General features: G+C 47.9%; 1 protein-coding gene and 1 long non-coding RNA gene across 2 annotated transcripts in view; one reads left to right on the top strand and one right to left on the bottom strand.

The window, feature by feature from the left end:
• Positions 1 to 14,081, bottom strand: part of kcnt2 (potassium channel, subfamily T, member 2) — a 1,159,267-nt gene that overhangs the window by 478,843 nt on the left and 666,343 nt on the right. Inside the window, exon 20 of the mRNA XM_038794878.1 lies at positions 11,513 to 11,742. Within this exon, the coding sequence (XP_038650806.1) occupies positions 11,513 to 11,742 (230 nt within the window). The remainder of the gene's footprint in view (positions 1 to 11,512; positions 11,743 to 14,081) is intronic.
• LOC119964831 overlaps positions 12,550 to 14,081 on the top strand; it is a 78,912-nt gene continuing 77,380 nt past the window's right edge. Inside the window, exon 1 of the long non-coding RNA XR_005460375.1 lies at positions 12,550 to 12,827. This is a non-coding gene — a long non-coding RNA (uncharacterized LOC119964831). The remainder of the gene's footprint in view (positions 12,828 to 14,081) is intronic.

Below are 14,081 nucleotides of genomic sequence, written 5' to 3'. Positions count from 1 at the left end.
CCACCTGTGCATTGGCACAGGTGCCGCGGGACAGGGTATCGGGAGGCTCGTTTAGCTTTCCAGGACGATACAAGATGTCGTAGTTGTACGTGGACAACTTGATCCTCCACCGCAAGATCTTGTCGTTCTTTATCTTGCCCCTCTGTGCGTTGTCGAACATGAAAGCCACTGACCGCTGGTCTGTGAGGAGGGTAAACCTCCTGCCGGCCAGATAGTGCCTCCAATGTCGCACAGCTTCGAGTATGGCCTGTGCTTCCTTCTCGACCGATGAGTGGCGGATTTCGGAAGCGTGGATGGTACGGGAGAAGAAGACCACGGGTCTGTCCGCTTGATTGAGGGTGGCCGCCAGAGCTACATCGGACGCGTCGCTCTCGACTTGGAAGGGGAGGGACTCGTCGATAGCGCGCATCGTGGCCTTTGCAATGTCTGCTTTGATGCGGCTAAAGGCCTGGCGGGCCTACATCGACAAGGGAAAAATGGTGGACTGGATGAGTGGACGGGCTTTGTCGGCGTAATGGGGGACCCACTGGGCGTAATACGAAAAAAAGCCTAAACAGCGCTTGAGGGCTTTGAGGGAGTGGGGGTCGGGGCCTATTACTCCGTTACGCACTACGTAGCCGAGGATGGCTAGATGGTCGGTTATAGGTCAGATTAAGGAATTTTGCGGTACGGAGGAATTTTCGGAGGTTCGTGTCGTGGTCCTGCTGGTTGTGGCCACAGATGGTGAACTTATCGAGATACGGGAAGGTTGCCCGCAAACTGTATTGGTCGACCATTCGGTCCATCACCCGTTCTAAGACCGGGATCCTGTTCGTGACACCGAAGGGAACCCTTAGATAGTGGTAGAGTCGCCCATCCGCTTCGAACACAGTGTACTTTCGGTCACTTGCATGGATGGGGAGCTGATGGTAGGCAGATTTGATGTCCACCGTGGAGAAGACCTTGTACTGCGCAATCCTGTTGACCAGGTCGGATATACGTGGGAGAGGGTACGCGTCCAGCTGCATAAACCTGTTGATGGTCTGTCTGTAGTCTATGACCATCCTATTTTTCTCCCCGGTCTTGACCACCAGCACTTGTGCTCGCCAGGGGCTGTTGCTAGCCTCGATAATACCTTCCTTCAGAAGCCGCTGGGCTTCGGACCTGATAAAGGTCCGTTCCTGGGCACTGTACCGTCTGCTCCTGGTGGCGATGGGTTTGCAATCCGGGGTGAGGTTTGCAAACAAGGACGGGGGATCGACCTTGAGGGACGCGAGGCTGCAGACAGTAAGGGGCGGCATAGGGCCGCCGACTTTGAACGTTACGCTCTGGAGGTTGCACTGGAAATCTAACCCTAGGAGTGGTGCCGCGCAGAGGTGGGGAAGGACGAAGAGCTTGTAGTTTTTAAACTCCCTCCCCTGGACCGTGAGGTCCGCTATGCAGCACCCTGCGATCTGGACCGAGTGTGAACCGGAGGCCAGAGCGATTTTTTGTTTTACCGGGTAAACGGGAAGTGCGCAGCGTCTTACCATGGCGGGGTGGACAAAACTCTGTGCTCCCGGAGTCCAGCAGGCAGCTTGTCTCGTGGCTGTTGAGAAGGATCTTTGTGGTTGCCGTGAATAGCGTGCGAGGCCGCGATTGGTCCAATGTGACTGAGGCGAGTCGTGGCAGGAACTCCGAGTCGTCATCTGGCAGAGAGCAGTCGCCTGCGGGGTCCTCGGTGCCGATCCAAGATGGTGGCGCCCATCGGCTGCACGTGGTGGGGGGGTGAAAAAATGGCGGCGCCCGGGGATCACAAGTGGAGTCGGGGGCCCAAAATGGCGGCGCCGGGGGGTCGCACGTGGCGTCGGGGGCCCAAAATGGCGGTGCCCGGGAATCACTCATGGTGGTGGGGGCAGCAAGGTCCGCGGGCCGCACGGGGCCCCTGAGGAGAGCGGGCGGGGGGGAGCAGGCCGGGCAGCGCTGGCGTGGGTGCTTTGCCTGGCCGCAAAAGTAGCAGCGGGGCCCCGTGGGTTTATCGGGGAGCCCTTCGGCGCAGGCCTGGGGGATCCGAGTCTGCGGAGGTGAGGGGGGGTCACGTTCCACGCTACCCAGGGGGCCACCGCGCGGTCGGGGGCGTACACTCGGGCGTTACGATTCGCAATGTTTAGGGAGGAGGCGAGGGCCCATGCCTCAGCATGGCTTAAAGCCTCTTTCTCTAAAAGTCTTTGGCGGATCTGCGAAGATTGCATACCCGCAACGAAAGCGTCTCTGATTAAACGTTCGGTGTGCTCGGCCGCAGAAACTTGTGGGCAGCCGCAGTTCCTCCCCAGAACGAGGAGGGCCTGGTATAACTCGTCTAGAGACTCACCAGGAAATTTCTGCCTTGTGGCCAGTAAGTGCCAGTAGACCTGGTTCACCGGCCAGTTGAAATGTCCTTTAAGCAAGTCCATGGCCGCGTCATAGTCTGTCGTGTCCTCTATGAGCGTGTACACGGCGGTGCCGACGCATGCGTGGAGGATGTGCAATTTCTGTTCCCTCGTTGGGACGTTTTTGGCTGTACTCAAGTAGCTATTGAAGCAAGCCAGCCAGTGTTTAAATGCTGCTGATGCATTTGCCGCGTGTGGGCTGAGTCGAAGGCACTCTGGCTTGATGCGAAGCTCCATCCTTTAAAACCTTGTGTATTAAATTGATACACAATCAGTGGACACGAAACGTAGATGAAGTCCGAACGATAGGCTTTAATACACAAGAAGTGTACCCGGCAACAGACGTACAGAAGGCCGACTGCCGGGAAGCACGGGTTCTTATATCCCGCCTTGTAGATGGAGCTACCTACCTCTCAGCCAATTGGCTGAGAGGCACATGACTTACACGGGCCAATGGGCAGCGAGTCCTCTGCACCAATGGCAGCTCACACTTCCAGGTACCGTAATACCCCTAGTCATACTACCACATCTAGAGCTGATGGAGACGATAGGTGTGGCCTTGAGATTCAGAGGAGGATGTCAGCAACACTCCAGCAGGCCCATAGTCGATTGGAACATTCCCAAAGGCTACGGGTGCAGGAGATGTTGCCAGCAATGTATGGCATCGAGGCCAACACTGCTCGTGTGGTGACCGCAGTGGAGAGCCTGGTGCATGACATTGGCAGCATGAGTGGAGGTGTCCAAGGCGTAGCACAGTCGGTAACGGCCATGGCTGAGTGCCTCGACAGCATGTCCCAGTCACTGAGGGACGTCACCCAGTACCAGGTGGACCTTGATGAAGGGCCAAGGGCATGTCCCAGTCTCAACTTTGCGGTGCCAGGGCACTGCAGAGCATATCCCAGTCACTGAGGAGCATCACCGACGTGTCGACATCATGTTGCAGACATCGGGGAGCCACGAGAGCTGGCAGAGCCAGATGACGTAGGGACAGCCGGGGCTTGATCTATCTGCCCCTCCATCCTGAGGTGAACCCCGGGGCTTCTTGAGCACCGACCAGGAGGAAGGGACGCAGGGTGTCAACCAGGAGCCATCCTACGAAGTGGCGACGGTGGCCACCAGCTCCCCCGAGTTCCAGCCCCCTGGCAACAGCACGTCTTGCAGTCAGCACCTGGTACAATGACGCCGGAAAGTGTACTGGGGCCCTATGGCCCCAAAACCCCTAGAGGACACTTGCAAGTGTCATCAAAAGCCACGGGATGCCGTAGGCAGCTGGCTGCCTCCACGTTTGATGTGTAACCTGGGCACACACCTAGATTCAGCGGTAGATCACGTCGTGGATCACTGGGAGGGCACGGGGGGTGGATATGGGGTAAGGAGGGTTGGGTGGAGTGTGTGTTGGGGGAAGAATGGAAGGGGATCTGTGTGGTGGTGAGAGTGGGGCAGTTGTGGACATTCAGATCTGTTGACTTCGACCAATATGACGGCACTTTCTTCCACTTTGTGGGCCGAGCAACAATCTCATGCCGACTATCAATCCCATGCCCCATCTCCCTGGACATTGAAGTCCTGAGCTCCTGTATCACCAGCCCCGCACCCCCTCCCCTCCCCCCCCCCCCCCCCCACCCCCCACTCTGGCACACCACTTGTAGGTGATGGGTGTGACCAAGCACTGTAGCCACCTAAGATGGACACTGGGCTAACAAAATGGAGAATTGCTAAGACTGCAGGGAGAAAGCAGTTTAGCCAAGACAAGCAGTCTGCAAAGACTGATTAGCATTTTGCACGCAGCAAAACTAGTTTCTGGCCAGGTGGAAGATCTCAACCAAAGGTGTTAATAGCAAAACGCTTTGCATATTAATGAGGCAATCCAGATCTGGGCACACACAATAGCAACATTTGGTTTTGAATAGATACTTTAAGTAAAGGCCCAGACAAAACGGCACCAAAAGTATCCATCTCAAAAGACCCTAGAGACCGCCCCACCCATCGAGAAGGGACCCTCAGATTGGGGAATTAATGAGACATCGATTGAGAATTGATCCAATCAATGCATGGAAGGTAAAGCCCGCCCCGAAAAGGCACGGACATTGGGGCCCACTATAAAGATAGACCCCCACACATGGTCCTGTCTGTTTTCGTGCTCCGGCTTTGACTTCGACCCAGATCTGCTGTTGTATCCTGACTCCGACTCCAGCCGTTGATCCTGTCTTCCATCACCAGCCGTTGAGCACCAGCCATCGTTCAGTAAGTCCCAAAACGACGCTCGCTACGTGAACTTATACAGTACTCTTCTAAGAACGAACAGAAGGTGCAGCTAAGAAAGGACCAAAGGCCTTGTCCCCTGACCTTGCTGGTTTCCACTTAGATAAGTATTTAGTCGTTTAATAGTAGAAATAGGCATTAGTCTTTAGCGTGTGCATGCGTATTTATTATATTTGTATAATAAATATTGATCGTTGGAACTTACTAATCGGTGTATAGTTTTATTACTTTGAACCTGACCTTGGAATATTTGTGAGGTGTTTATACGACGCCTGGCGACTCCCGAGCTGAAAATACACATACAGAGCCTAGCAGTGTTAAGCACACGGCCTTTAAACGGAGGCGTGTTAATACACTCCAATAAACGCGAATTACACTCAAGTAAAACGTGCAACAGCACTCAGCAGACAGGAGACAGGCAGGGGTCTGACTATGGCATTGAATGAGGATCAACAGCCTCAGCTCTCTGTGGATTATCATCACTTCCCTCCCCTCAACCGTGACCCATTGACAGTGCTAACACAGTCGCCTCACCCTGTAGTGATGTTACACTGACCCTGGGAGGGTGGGAAATGGGAGGGCTGGGGGCATGATGGTGAAGGGAGGGAAGGGGAAGGGAGGAGGGGAGGCAGAAGGAGCGGTGGGAGTGGGGAGTGGGGGAATGATGGACGAGGCCACGTCCTATGTGATATAGGTGAGGATGAGGGCCTCCCTGTCCCTCCGGGCTTGCCGGATCCTCACTACACTCGCCTGTACTCCATCCTCTGGCTGGTCCTGCAAGTCCTCCCGAAGCTCGTCTTCCAGGCCCTCCTGGTCCGGTGCCTCCTCGTCCTTGTCCTCCTCCTCCTCGAAGGTGGCCACATATTCCTTCCCCTCCATCTCCAGCACATTGTCCCGCTGCTGTGCCAGGTTATGGAGGAAGCAGACCACCACAAAATGGCCGACCCTTCCGTGGGGGGGGTGTACTGAAGTGCACCACCAGAGCGGTCGAGGCAGCGGAATCGCATTTTGCGCAGTCTGATGCACTGCTCAGTGACAGACTGGGTGGCCGCATGGATTTTGTTGTATCGGGTCTCCGCATTGGTCACGGCCTCCGTAATAGTGTCATTAGCCAGGTCCTCAGCGGGTACCCCTTATCCCCCAAGAGCCAACCGGCAATCCTGGGGTGTTCCTCGAAGAGGCTGGGGATGTCCGACTGCCCCAGGATGCAGCTGTCGTGCACACTCCCTGGGATGCATGCACACAAGTGCATGATGTTCATGTGGTGGTCACACATGAGCTGGATGCTCAGGGAGGATATGGCACAGGTGCCGCACCATCTCCTTGTTGAGGCAGAGCCTCCTGCGGCTCATGCTATCCATCATCTGTTCGAATGACCAGCGACCTTGGCCGCCAAAAAATATTTTTAACTGTACTTCGATACATGTGACAACTGGATCCCTCCCTGGCCTTATAGGCGGCTGGATCCTCAGACTGTGGGGTGGGGCCCTGCAGCTTGAGCCTCTGTCGTGCTGCTGCCACTGCCTCCTCCGGCGCCTGGCCGCCTGGCCTGCCAGCAGCACCACTGGTGCAAGTTCCGTAGGATCGAAGATATCATCCATCCCCGTGCAATATCTGTGAGGAATTGGAGAGGGTGTGAGAGGGGTGTCGCTCACCCCAAGACCCTCCAGCCCCCCCCATCACCTCTCCCCCAACTGTCCATGCACCCCCGGCCGCAGCGTGTGCCCCTATTCACCCAAACCCTGCAAGTACTGTTACCTGGACTGGGTGCTGGTCCGCTCCCTGGTTACACACCCACCCTCTGGTCACAGGAATATCCCCCAGTGATGGGGCCCAGCCCCTGGGTGTTCGGATGTTGGCTGTTGCAACCGTGGTGTTGCCTCCCGCAGTGCCCAGGCATACGGTCTGATTGGGATGCTAGGTACTAACTCCCACATCCTACATGCCACATGCTACAGGGGGGCAGCATGGTAGCATAGTGGTTAGCACTGTGGCTTATCAGCACCAGGGTCCCAGGTTCGATTAACCGCAGGGTGACTATATGTGCAGAGTCTGCACATTCTCCCCGTTTCTGCGTGGGTTTCTTCCGGGTGCTCCGGTTTCCTCCCACAGTCCAAAGACGTGCAGGTTAGGTAGATTGGCCATGCTAAATTGCCCTGAGTGTCCAAAAAGATTAGGAGGGGTTATTGGGTTGGGGGGATAAGGTGGAAGTGAGGGCTTACGTGGGTTGGTGCAGACTCGATGGGCCGAATGGCCTCCTTCTGCATTATATGTTCTATGTCATGCCTTCCCATGGAGATCCACTCAGGATGCGTGAAGTGCTCACTTAACAACAATTGCCAATTCCCAAATAGTTTTAGCCATCAGCCGCGCGGCCATTGGCATCCGTGGTCAGTGAAAGTTTTGTATGATCAGTGGGGCAGGCAAGCGGGACTGTGGTTGTTCCCAAACGGGACCATACAGTCCAGGGGTTTGCAAGGTGGACTCACGGGCGCTGAGGCATCCATCTCTCCCCCCCACACTTCCAAGCCTAGCCCAGCCCTTCCACCAGCTTCTCATTTTTAAAAATCAGTACTAATCAGCACCCGCATGACCACTTGCTGGGAAGGCCGTTAGATCCCAGGAAGCCGTTGGATAGGGGTTGCTCTCATTAATTGTATGGAGATTGGGCTTAAGTGGTGATTATTGGTTCCTTGCTATGCTACACGGAGATCCCGATTTCGCCAACGGGAGCAGGCTGGTTAGATCACAAACAGATCGACGCCAGCGCGGATCTCGATTTTGGCCTGTTCCTCGATTTAACGGCCTTGTTGCGCTCTTGCTTAAGCGCAATGTGGTCATTAAATCGCGCCCATTGGATTAAGAGCAATTGAGAGAGAAAGAGCCAAAGGGAAAGGCAGTACCAAAAAATTCAGCTGTTCTAAATTCTCAGCTTGAAAGAATGAAACTCCACACTTATAATTGTCTAATTTCTGGGCAAGTGATGTTGAAGAGTAGTTGGCAGTCATTCACAATTATTATATCATTAAAAGGGCACTTAGGCTGATAATTGTTGGACTTATATTTCAGTTGTCTCTAACGGGCAATTAATGCACAAATCCAGAAACTTCATGAAAATCATGGGGGGTTCAACGTCAGCTGTCATTTTTCTAAAGCTAACAGGAGAGCTACACAAATCAGCCAAGAAGCTGCTGTATTCACAATTCATGGACGATCTCTTCCTTGTCACATGTTTCTGGTTGTCATGTGCATTCATAACTGAATGTAACATTTAGATGCTGACATATTTTCATCAAAATCTGACGCATTGTTATTCTGAGTAAAATACTTGAATTGTAGGACTGCAACTCAACAATAATTTCAATTAGCTACAGTTCAAGTTTGTGTCCCAATTGTGAAAAGATAATTGTACATTTAGAAACACCTGTATCGGACCTCCAATTTGAGGCAAGTCAGGCAACTGTACTCAGCATGGGCCTGACCATCAACCTACTTACCCCAACTGGGATCAACACAATAAATATTAATTGGTTCAATCCTGCCATGAAATTGTGTGCTGCAGTTCAACAGGATAGTCAAACTTTGTTCATGTGGCATGATGAGAACGTTTGACTGGACTGTTTTAGTCATGCTTTCTACAGGATTTTGATTTTTGATTTGATTTATTATTGCCACATGTATTAGTATACAGTGAAAAGTATTGTTTCTTGCATGCTATACAAACAATGCATACCGTACATAGGGAAGGAAGGAGACTTCAGAATATAATGTTACAGTCATAGCAAGGTATAGAGACTTAATACGAGGTAGGTCCATTCAAATGACTGATGACAGTAGGGGAGAAGCTGTTCTCGAGTCAGTTGGTACGTGACCTCAAACTTTGGTATCTTTTTCCTGACGGAAGAAGGTGGAAGAGAGTATGTCCGGGGTGCGAGGGGTCTTTAATTATGATGGCTGCCTTTCTTAGGCAGCGGGAATTGTAGACAGAGTTGATGGATGGGAGGCTGATTTGCGTGATGGATTGGGCTACTTTCGTGAGCTTTTGTAGTTTCCTGCGGTCTTGGGCAGAGTAGGATCCATACCAAGCTGTGATACAACCAGAAAGAATGCTTTCTATGGTGCATCTGTAAAAGTTGGTGAGAGTCGTAGCTGACATGCCAAATTTCCTTAGTCTTCTGAGAAAATAGAGAATAGAGTCGTCGGTGGGATTTCTTAACTATAGTGTCGGCATGGGGGGATCAGGACAGGTTGTTGGTGATCTGGACACCTAAAAACTTAAAGCTCTCGACCCTTTCTACTTCGTTCCCATTGATGTAGACAGGGGCATGTTCTGCACTACGCTTCCTGAAGTCGATGATAATGGATGGCCATTATCTTCAGATGGGATTACTAAATATTTGTGGAATATGTATTCCAGAGAAAGCTACTGAGTACCTGGATAAACTGTTTAGAGTGAACACCAATGTAAATGCATTGTGTATCTGGGTGGCACAGGGCATAGTGGTCAGCACAGTTGCCTTCAGCGTCAGGGACCCGGGTTCAATTCCAGCCTTGGGTAATTCTCTGTGTGGAGTTTGCATGTTCTCTTCGTGTCTGCGGGGTGTCCTTCCACAGCCCAAAGATGTGCAGGTTAGGTGGAATGGATGTGCTAAATTGCTCCTTGGTGTTCACAGGTGCGGTTATGGAGATAGGACAGAGGCTTGGGCCTAGATAGGGTGCTTTCAGATGGTAAGTGCAGACTCGATGGGCCGAACGGCCTCCTTCTGCACTGTAGGGATTCTATGATTCTATGATCTGGCTTCAGTGGTGCAATAACCTCAAGGTCAGGCATGATAGGATAACCTATTAAATTTTGCATTAATATCATATGTATGGCACAGAGATCACTTTACTGTCCCTCTTGCACCCAGCATGTTACAGGACTAGTAATCCAAAGAATAGGAGTTCCAATCCTACTGTGGTCATTTATTCATTAAAAACAAAACCTGGTGACTAAAAAGCCTGTATTCGTAAATGTGATAACAAGCCAATTGGTTCACTCCTATCCCTTAGTGAAGGAAACTTGCTGTCTTGTACAGTCCCATAACAGCATGATTGACTCAAAACTGCTCTTTGAGTTGCATAACATTTAGCATAATGACTGTAAGCCAAATCGGAACAGCAAAATACCTTGAAAATAACAACTGAAAAGCATATATTTTATTTACTAGCTATTCTTCTCTATTCTAGAGCATCTCCAGGTGCACAATTTGTATGGGCAAAACGATGGTATCCCAGTATAATCTTAAAATGAAGCTGGCAGCTGTTTGTGACAGGTACTCGCTGCATAAGTACAGATTCCCACCAGAATTGCACATAGTGGACTGAGATGCAGAGTAAATGATTACTGTTCATACTTTGTTTGGTTATGCCCCATTTATGAGGCATTCCTCAGATGAAAATTAACATGTAATGTGTCTTTTTATGATCCACTGTTAATATTTATTATTTGTTTAAATTCTCATCTGTCATAGAATTGTCCCCACTACATTTGTATATATTCAAATATATGCCACAAATCTAATTTCTATGGAAAATTAGCTGCATGCTCCTGGAATTAGAGGGTAGCTATTTCATTAAGTACTGTTACTGCATTTATATTAGACATTTGATTTGGTTTTGCAGGACTGCAACAGTAATTTAAAGCAGGCGGTAATTCTGCGACACAGACTCAACCCCCGTGGCTGACCAATCAACCCAGTCCACACAATCACTACCTAGTAATGTCAGTGGCACAGTTATAGACTGTAGAAACTCTTCAAACGCCTGTAACTACTCACTCGCAATTGTAGCCAAAGAAATCCACCTGCTGAGTGTCTGTGATCTGTAATTTGTAAGTTTCTGTATTTCAATTGACACCAGGCAGGATACCCTCTAAGTTTATGAAATGGCAAATCCAACAACAGTGACAGAAATTTGTCTGCAAAACCTTAGACATATGTTTGGTATGGAGCAATTTTCTTTGAGAAGTAATAGACCATATATGTGTAATCCATCGTATATCTGTATATTTAGTTCATTATGTGATCTTAATTAATTTGAGGGCAATAATCTCTGCTTGGCTATCATTCCAGCAATCCTGCACCAATGTCATCCAAGTAAACACAGTAAGAAGCCTTGCAACACCAGGTTGTAAGTCAAGTAAGCATGTGACAGATTATTTATCAGGGAAGGCACCACAGCCAACAACAGCATATTCCAGTAGGGATCGCAGAACAGCATTCAGGAGAATGAATCCTGGCTGTTTTTCACCTCTATTTCTGGTTCAGCACCGAGGCAACTGTAGTTTTTCAACTGCTGTTCTGTCTGATATGTGCCAATTTAGCACAGGTGGGGGATCAACCAAGTGTCTTCTGATCTGTGTGGTCTAATACCACACCACCAATATGCAACTGACCCACTGAAATATCTTCCTACCACCAGCAGAGTCACCTTTACCATATTCTTTCAATACCGTCACCTTACGGCAGGAAAGTGATGGAAATGTTTTAACAATTTAGACGTGGGGTACCAGCCTCCCCGGACAGGCGCCGGAATGTGGCGACTAGGGGCCTTTCACAGTAACTTAATTGAAGCCTACTCGTGACAATAAGCGATTTTCATTTCATTAGTTCAGTTACACGGCAACACACAATGAGTGACTAGCATAGTATTCTCCAGAAGTACTAAACATCTTGGCTGCCATCCTAGCAGAGATCTGACCATGGATTAAACTTTCCAGACCTGTTTGGCTCAGCTGTTTGCATTATCAACCAACCAATTCAGCAAGGGATCTCAGATCTTGTATTTACAATGATCAATTAGCAGTGGATTGTTTTGCTTACCCATACTAGCAATGATGCTGTGAACAGGTAATCTGGAAGCTCCATGATATATAGTATTTGATATACTATTTATGCTTTGTTCAGTTTGCTTTATAAAAGCTGAGTTTTCTTCCTTGGTAATGTTAATATAAAAACAGATGTCTGTGGCACTCATGATATATTGAGGTCCGGGATTAAGCAAAATATTTTTGTTTTCTTCCCTCTTCACACCAATCAGGCAAGCTCCGTACCTAAAGATTATCATAAAAACAGGTTCAATAGGCCATGGAATTCATACTCACAGACTTGACTTCCATTATCTGAAAAATCTTAACATAAGTACAAATTATTTTCCTGTTCACATGTAAGTTCTGCTATTTTCTTTCAAAGAATTGAAACATTGAACCCTGAGATTTAAGATTACATACAAACTGACACCTGTTAGGCAAACCGCATGACTAAAATTGGCTTGCTTGTTAAGGTTAGTTTGCTTAAAGCGTCGTAGAATTTAGTGTTTGAGTAACTATTTTGCACTTAGATTCAATAAGTATGTTCCCAAAAGGAAAAGGGTCATTCATTCAGGAGGTGATAGAAAATTGCATCGCAAGCAATTAACTTTCAAAAGGTATTATGGACATGGAAATATTCATAGACGCAATAGGTGAGCTGGACAAAAGGAAACTTTATGTCAAGATAAATATGATCAGTGGGAAACTAAAATGTAGAGTTCAAGAAAATGAAATTAAATGGTATTATCCAATTAAATAAGAAAAAACAGAGTATCAATTTTAGGTATACTTTGAGTGATGCAACTGATGGTACACACATGCAGAATGGGTAGAATATATATCTGTCTATTCATGTACCTGGCAACTTTGTATTCCAATATTAAATATTAAATATTCTAATATTTTCACAAGTGTGTACAATTATTTCACATGATTATTAAGAGACTGGGGTTGTGAAACTTATCCCCAGTGTCCTGATCAATGTTTATCCCTTGATTAACATCACAAAACAGATTATCCTGTCATGATAATTATATGTGATAACAATGCTGTTTAGGGGATTTAGTTACATGTTACCCACTCCAAAAGTGACTATACTTCAGAGGTAGTTGATCGGCTGTACAGCACCTTAGAATGTCCCGAGGTAGTGAAAGATGTTGGGTGGAATTCTTTGGCCTAGGATTTTCTGTTCCACTGCAGGGTGGGGTGGCTTCAATGGGAAATCCCATTGACAAGCGGGGGGAGTAAAGAATCTCACAGCCAGGAAATGGTGTGTCGCCAAGAAACATGCGGCTGGGCGATGGGAGAGTCTAGCCCGATATATAAATGTAAGTCTTTCTTTTTTGTCTTGCAGTTCCTGGTAGAGTAGCGGGTACATGTAGCTTTATTCAGTGAATTGTGTGATCTGTGCCTGAATCTGCAGCATGATGTCTTTGTTGCTCATTACATTCAAGGTGATGGCAGGAGCACTAAAGATTGTATTTTCCACTGCAGTCTCACGGCCCCGGGTATCTGTCCATGTGGAGTTTGCACATTCTCCCCATGTCTGTGTGGGTCTCACCCGCACAACACAGAGAGGTGCAGGGGAGGTGGATTGGCCACGCTAAATTGCCCCTTAATTGGAAAAAAAATAATTGGGTTCTCTAAAGAATTTTTTAAAATTCATTCTCCACTTTAAAAAGAATGATTGAATTTTCCTCTCAGACACGTGGTAAAAAGCAGCAGCTGCAAAGTATCTCTGTCTGAAAATCATCGACGGGAAGCTCAATGAAGGAAATCAGCATTCAATGATGAGTGTAAGCCACTGGTATAATCTATCCAGCTGTTTGACCTACTTTACATATATTTATATATTTATATATATTATTGAATTTTGCAGCCATGTTAAGCTTGATGGAAATGTGTATTCTGCGTATCGTAAAATTTTGAATAACTTGTCTATTATCACTATTCTTCAACAGCATAAGGGTTCTGAGAATACTTTGGACAGAGCTGTTTAAAATTAGCAAAACTATCATAAACAGCGACATATATACGAGAGAAATGGTAAGACCTAATTTTAACAACAGATAGTGAGAATTCTGCTGACTGCAGTATCCAAACACTTTTAGTAACATTAAATAATATCAAAATCTTATCATATTATTGATATGAATATAATCAACATTTTTAAGTGCCACAGGAATATTTGCGGGGAAAAATTGGATATAGATTAGTTAAGTGAGTGGTGTCAGGAAACAGACATAGTTTTCAATAATCCACATTTGTATTTTTGGATGTTATAAACAAGTCATAACTTTAAGCTGGTTTAACCGTTGTGGTTCTGTATTGAAATGGGTTATTGACTATGGTTTAGTTTGAATGCATGTGTGATAATACATAGAACATAGAAAAATACAGCGCAGAACAGGCCCTTCGGCCCACGATGTTGTGCCGAACTTTTGTCCTAGATTAAGAACAAATTCATCTACACCCCATCATTCTACCGTAATCCATGTACCTATCCAATAGATGCTTGAAGGTCCCTAATGTTTCCAACTCAACTACTTCCACAGGCAGTGCATTCCATGCCCCCACTATTC

The sequence above is a fragment of the Scyliorhinus canicula genome, chromosome 4, assembly GCF_902713615.1.
Source record: "Scyliorhinus canicula chromosome 4, sScyCan1.1, whole genome shotgun sequence".
Classification (NCBI taxonomy): Eukaryota; Metazoa; Chordata; class Chondrichthyes; order Carcharhiniformes; family Scyliorhinidae; genus Scyliorhinus; species Scyliorhinus canicula.
Note: the sequence above shows the minus strand (reverse complement) of the source record. Positions and strands in the feature narration are given on the sequence as shown.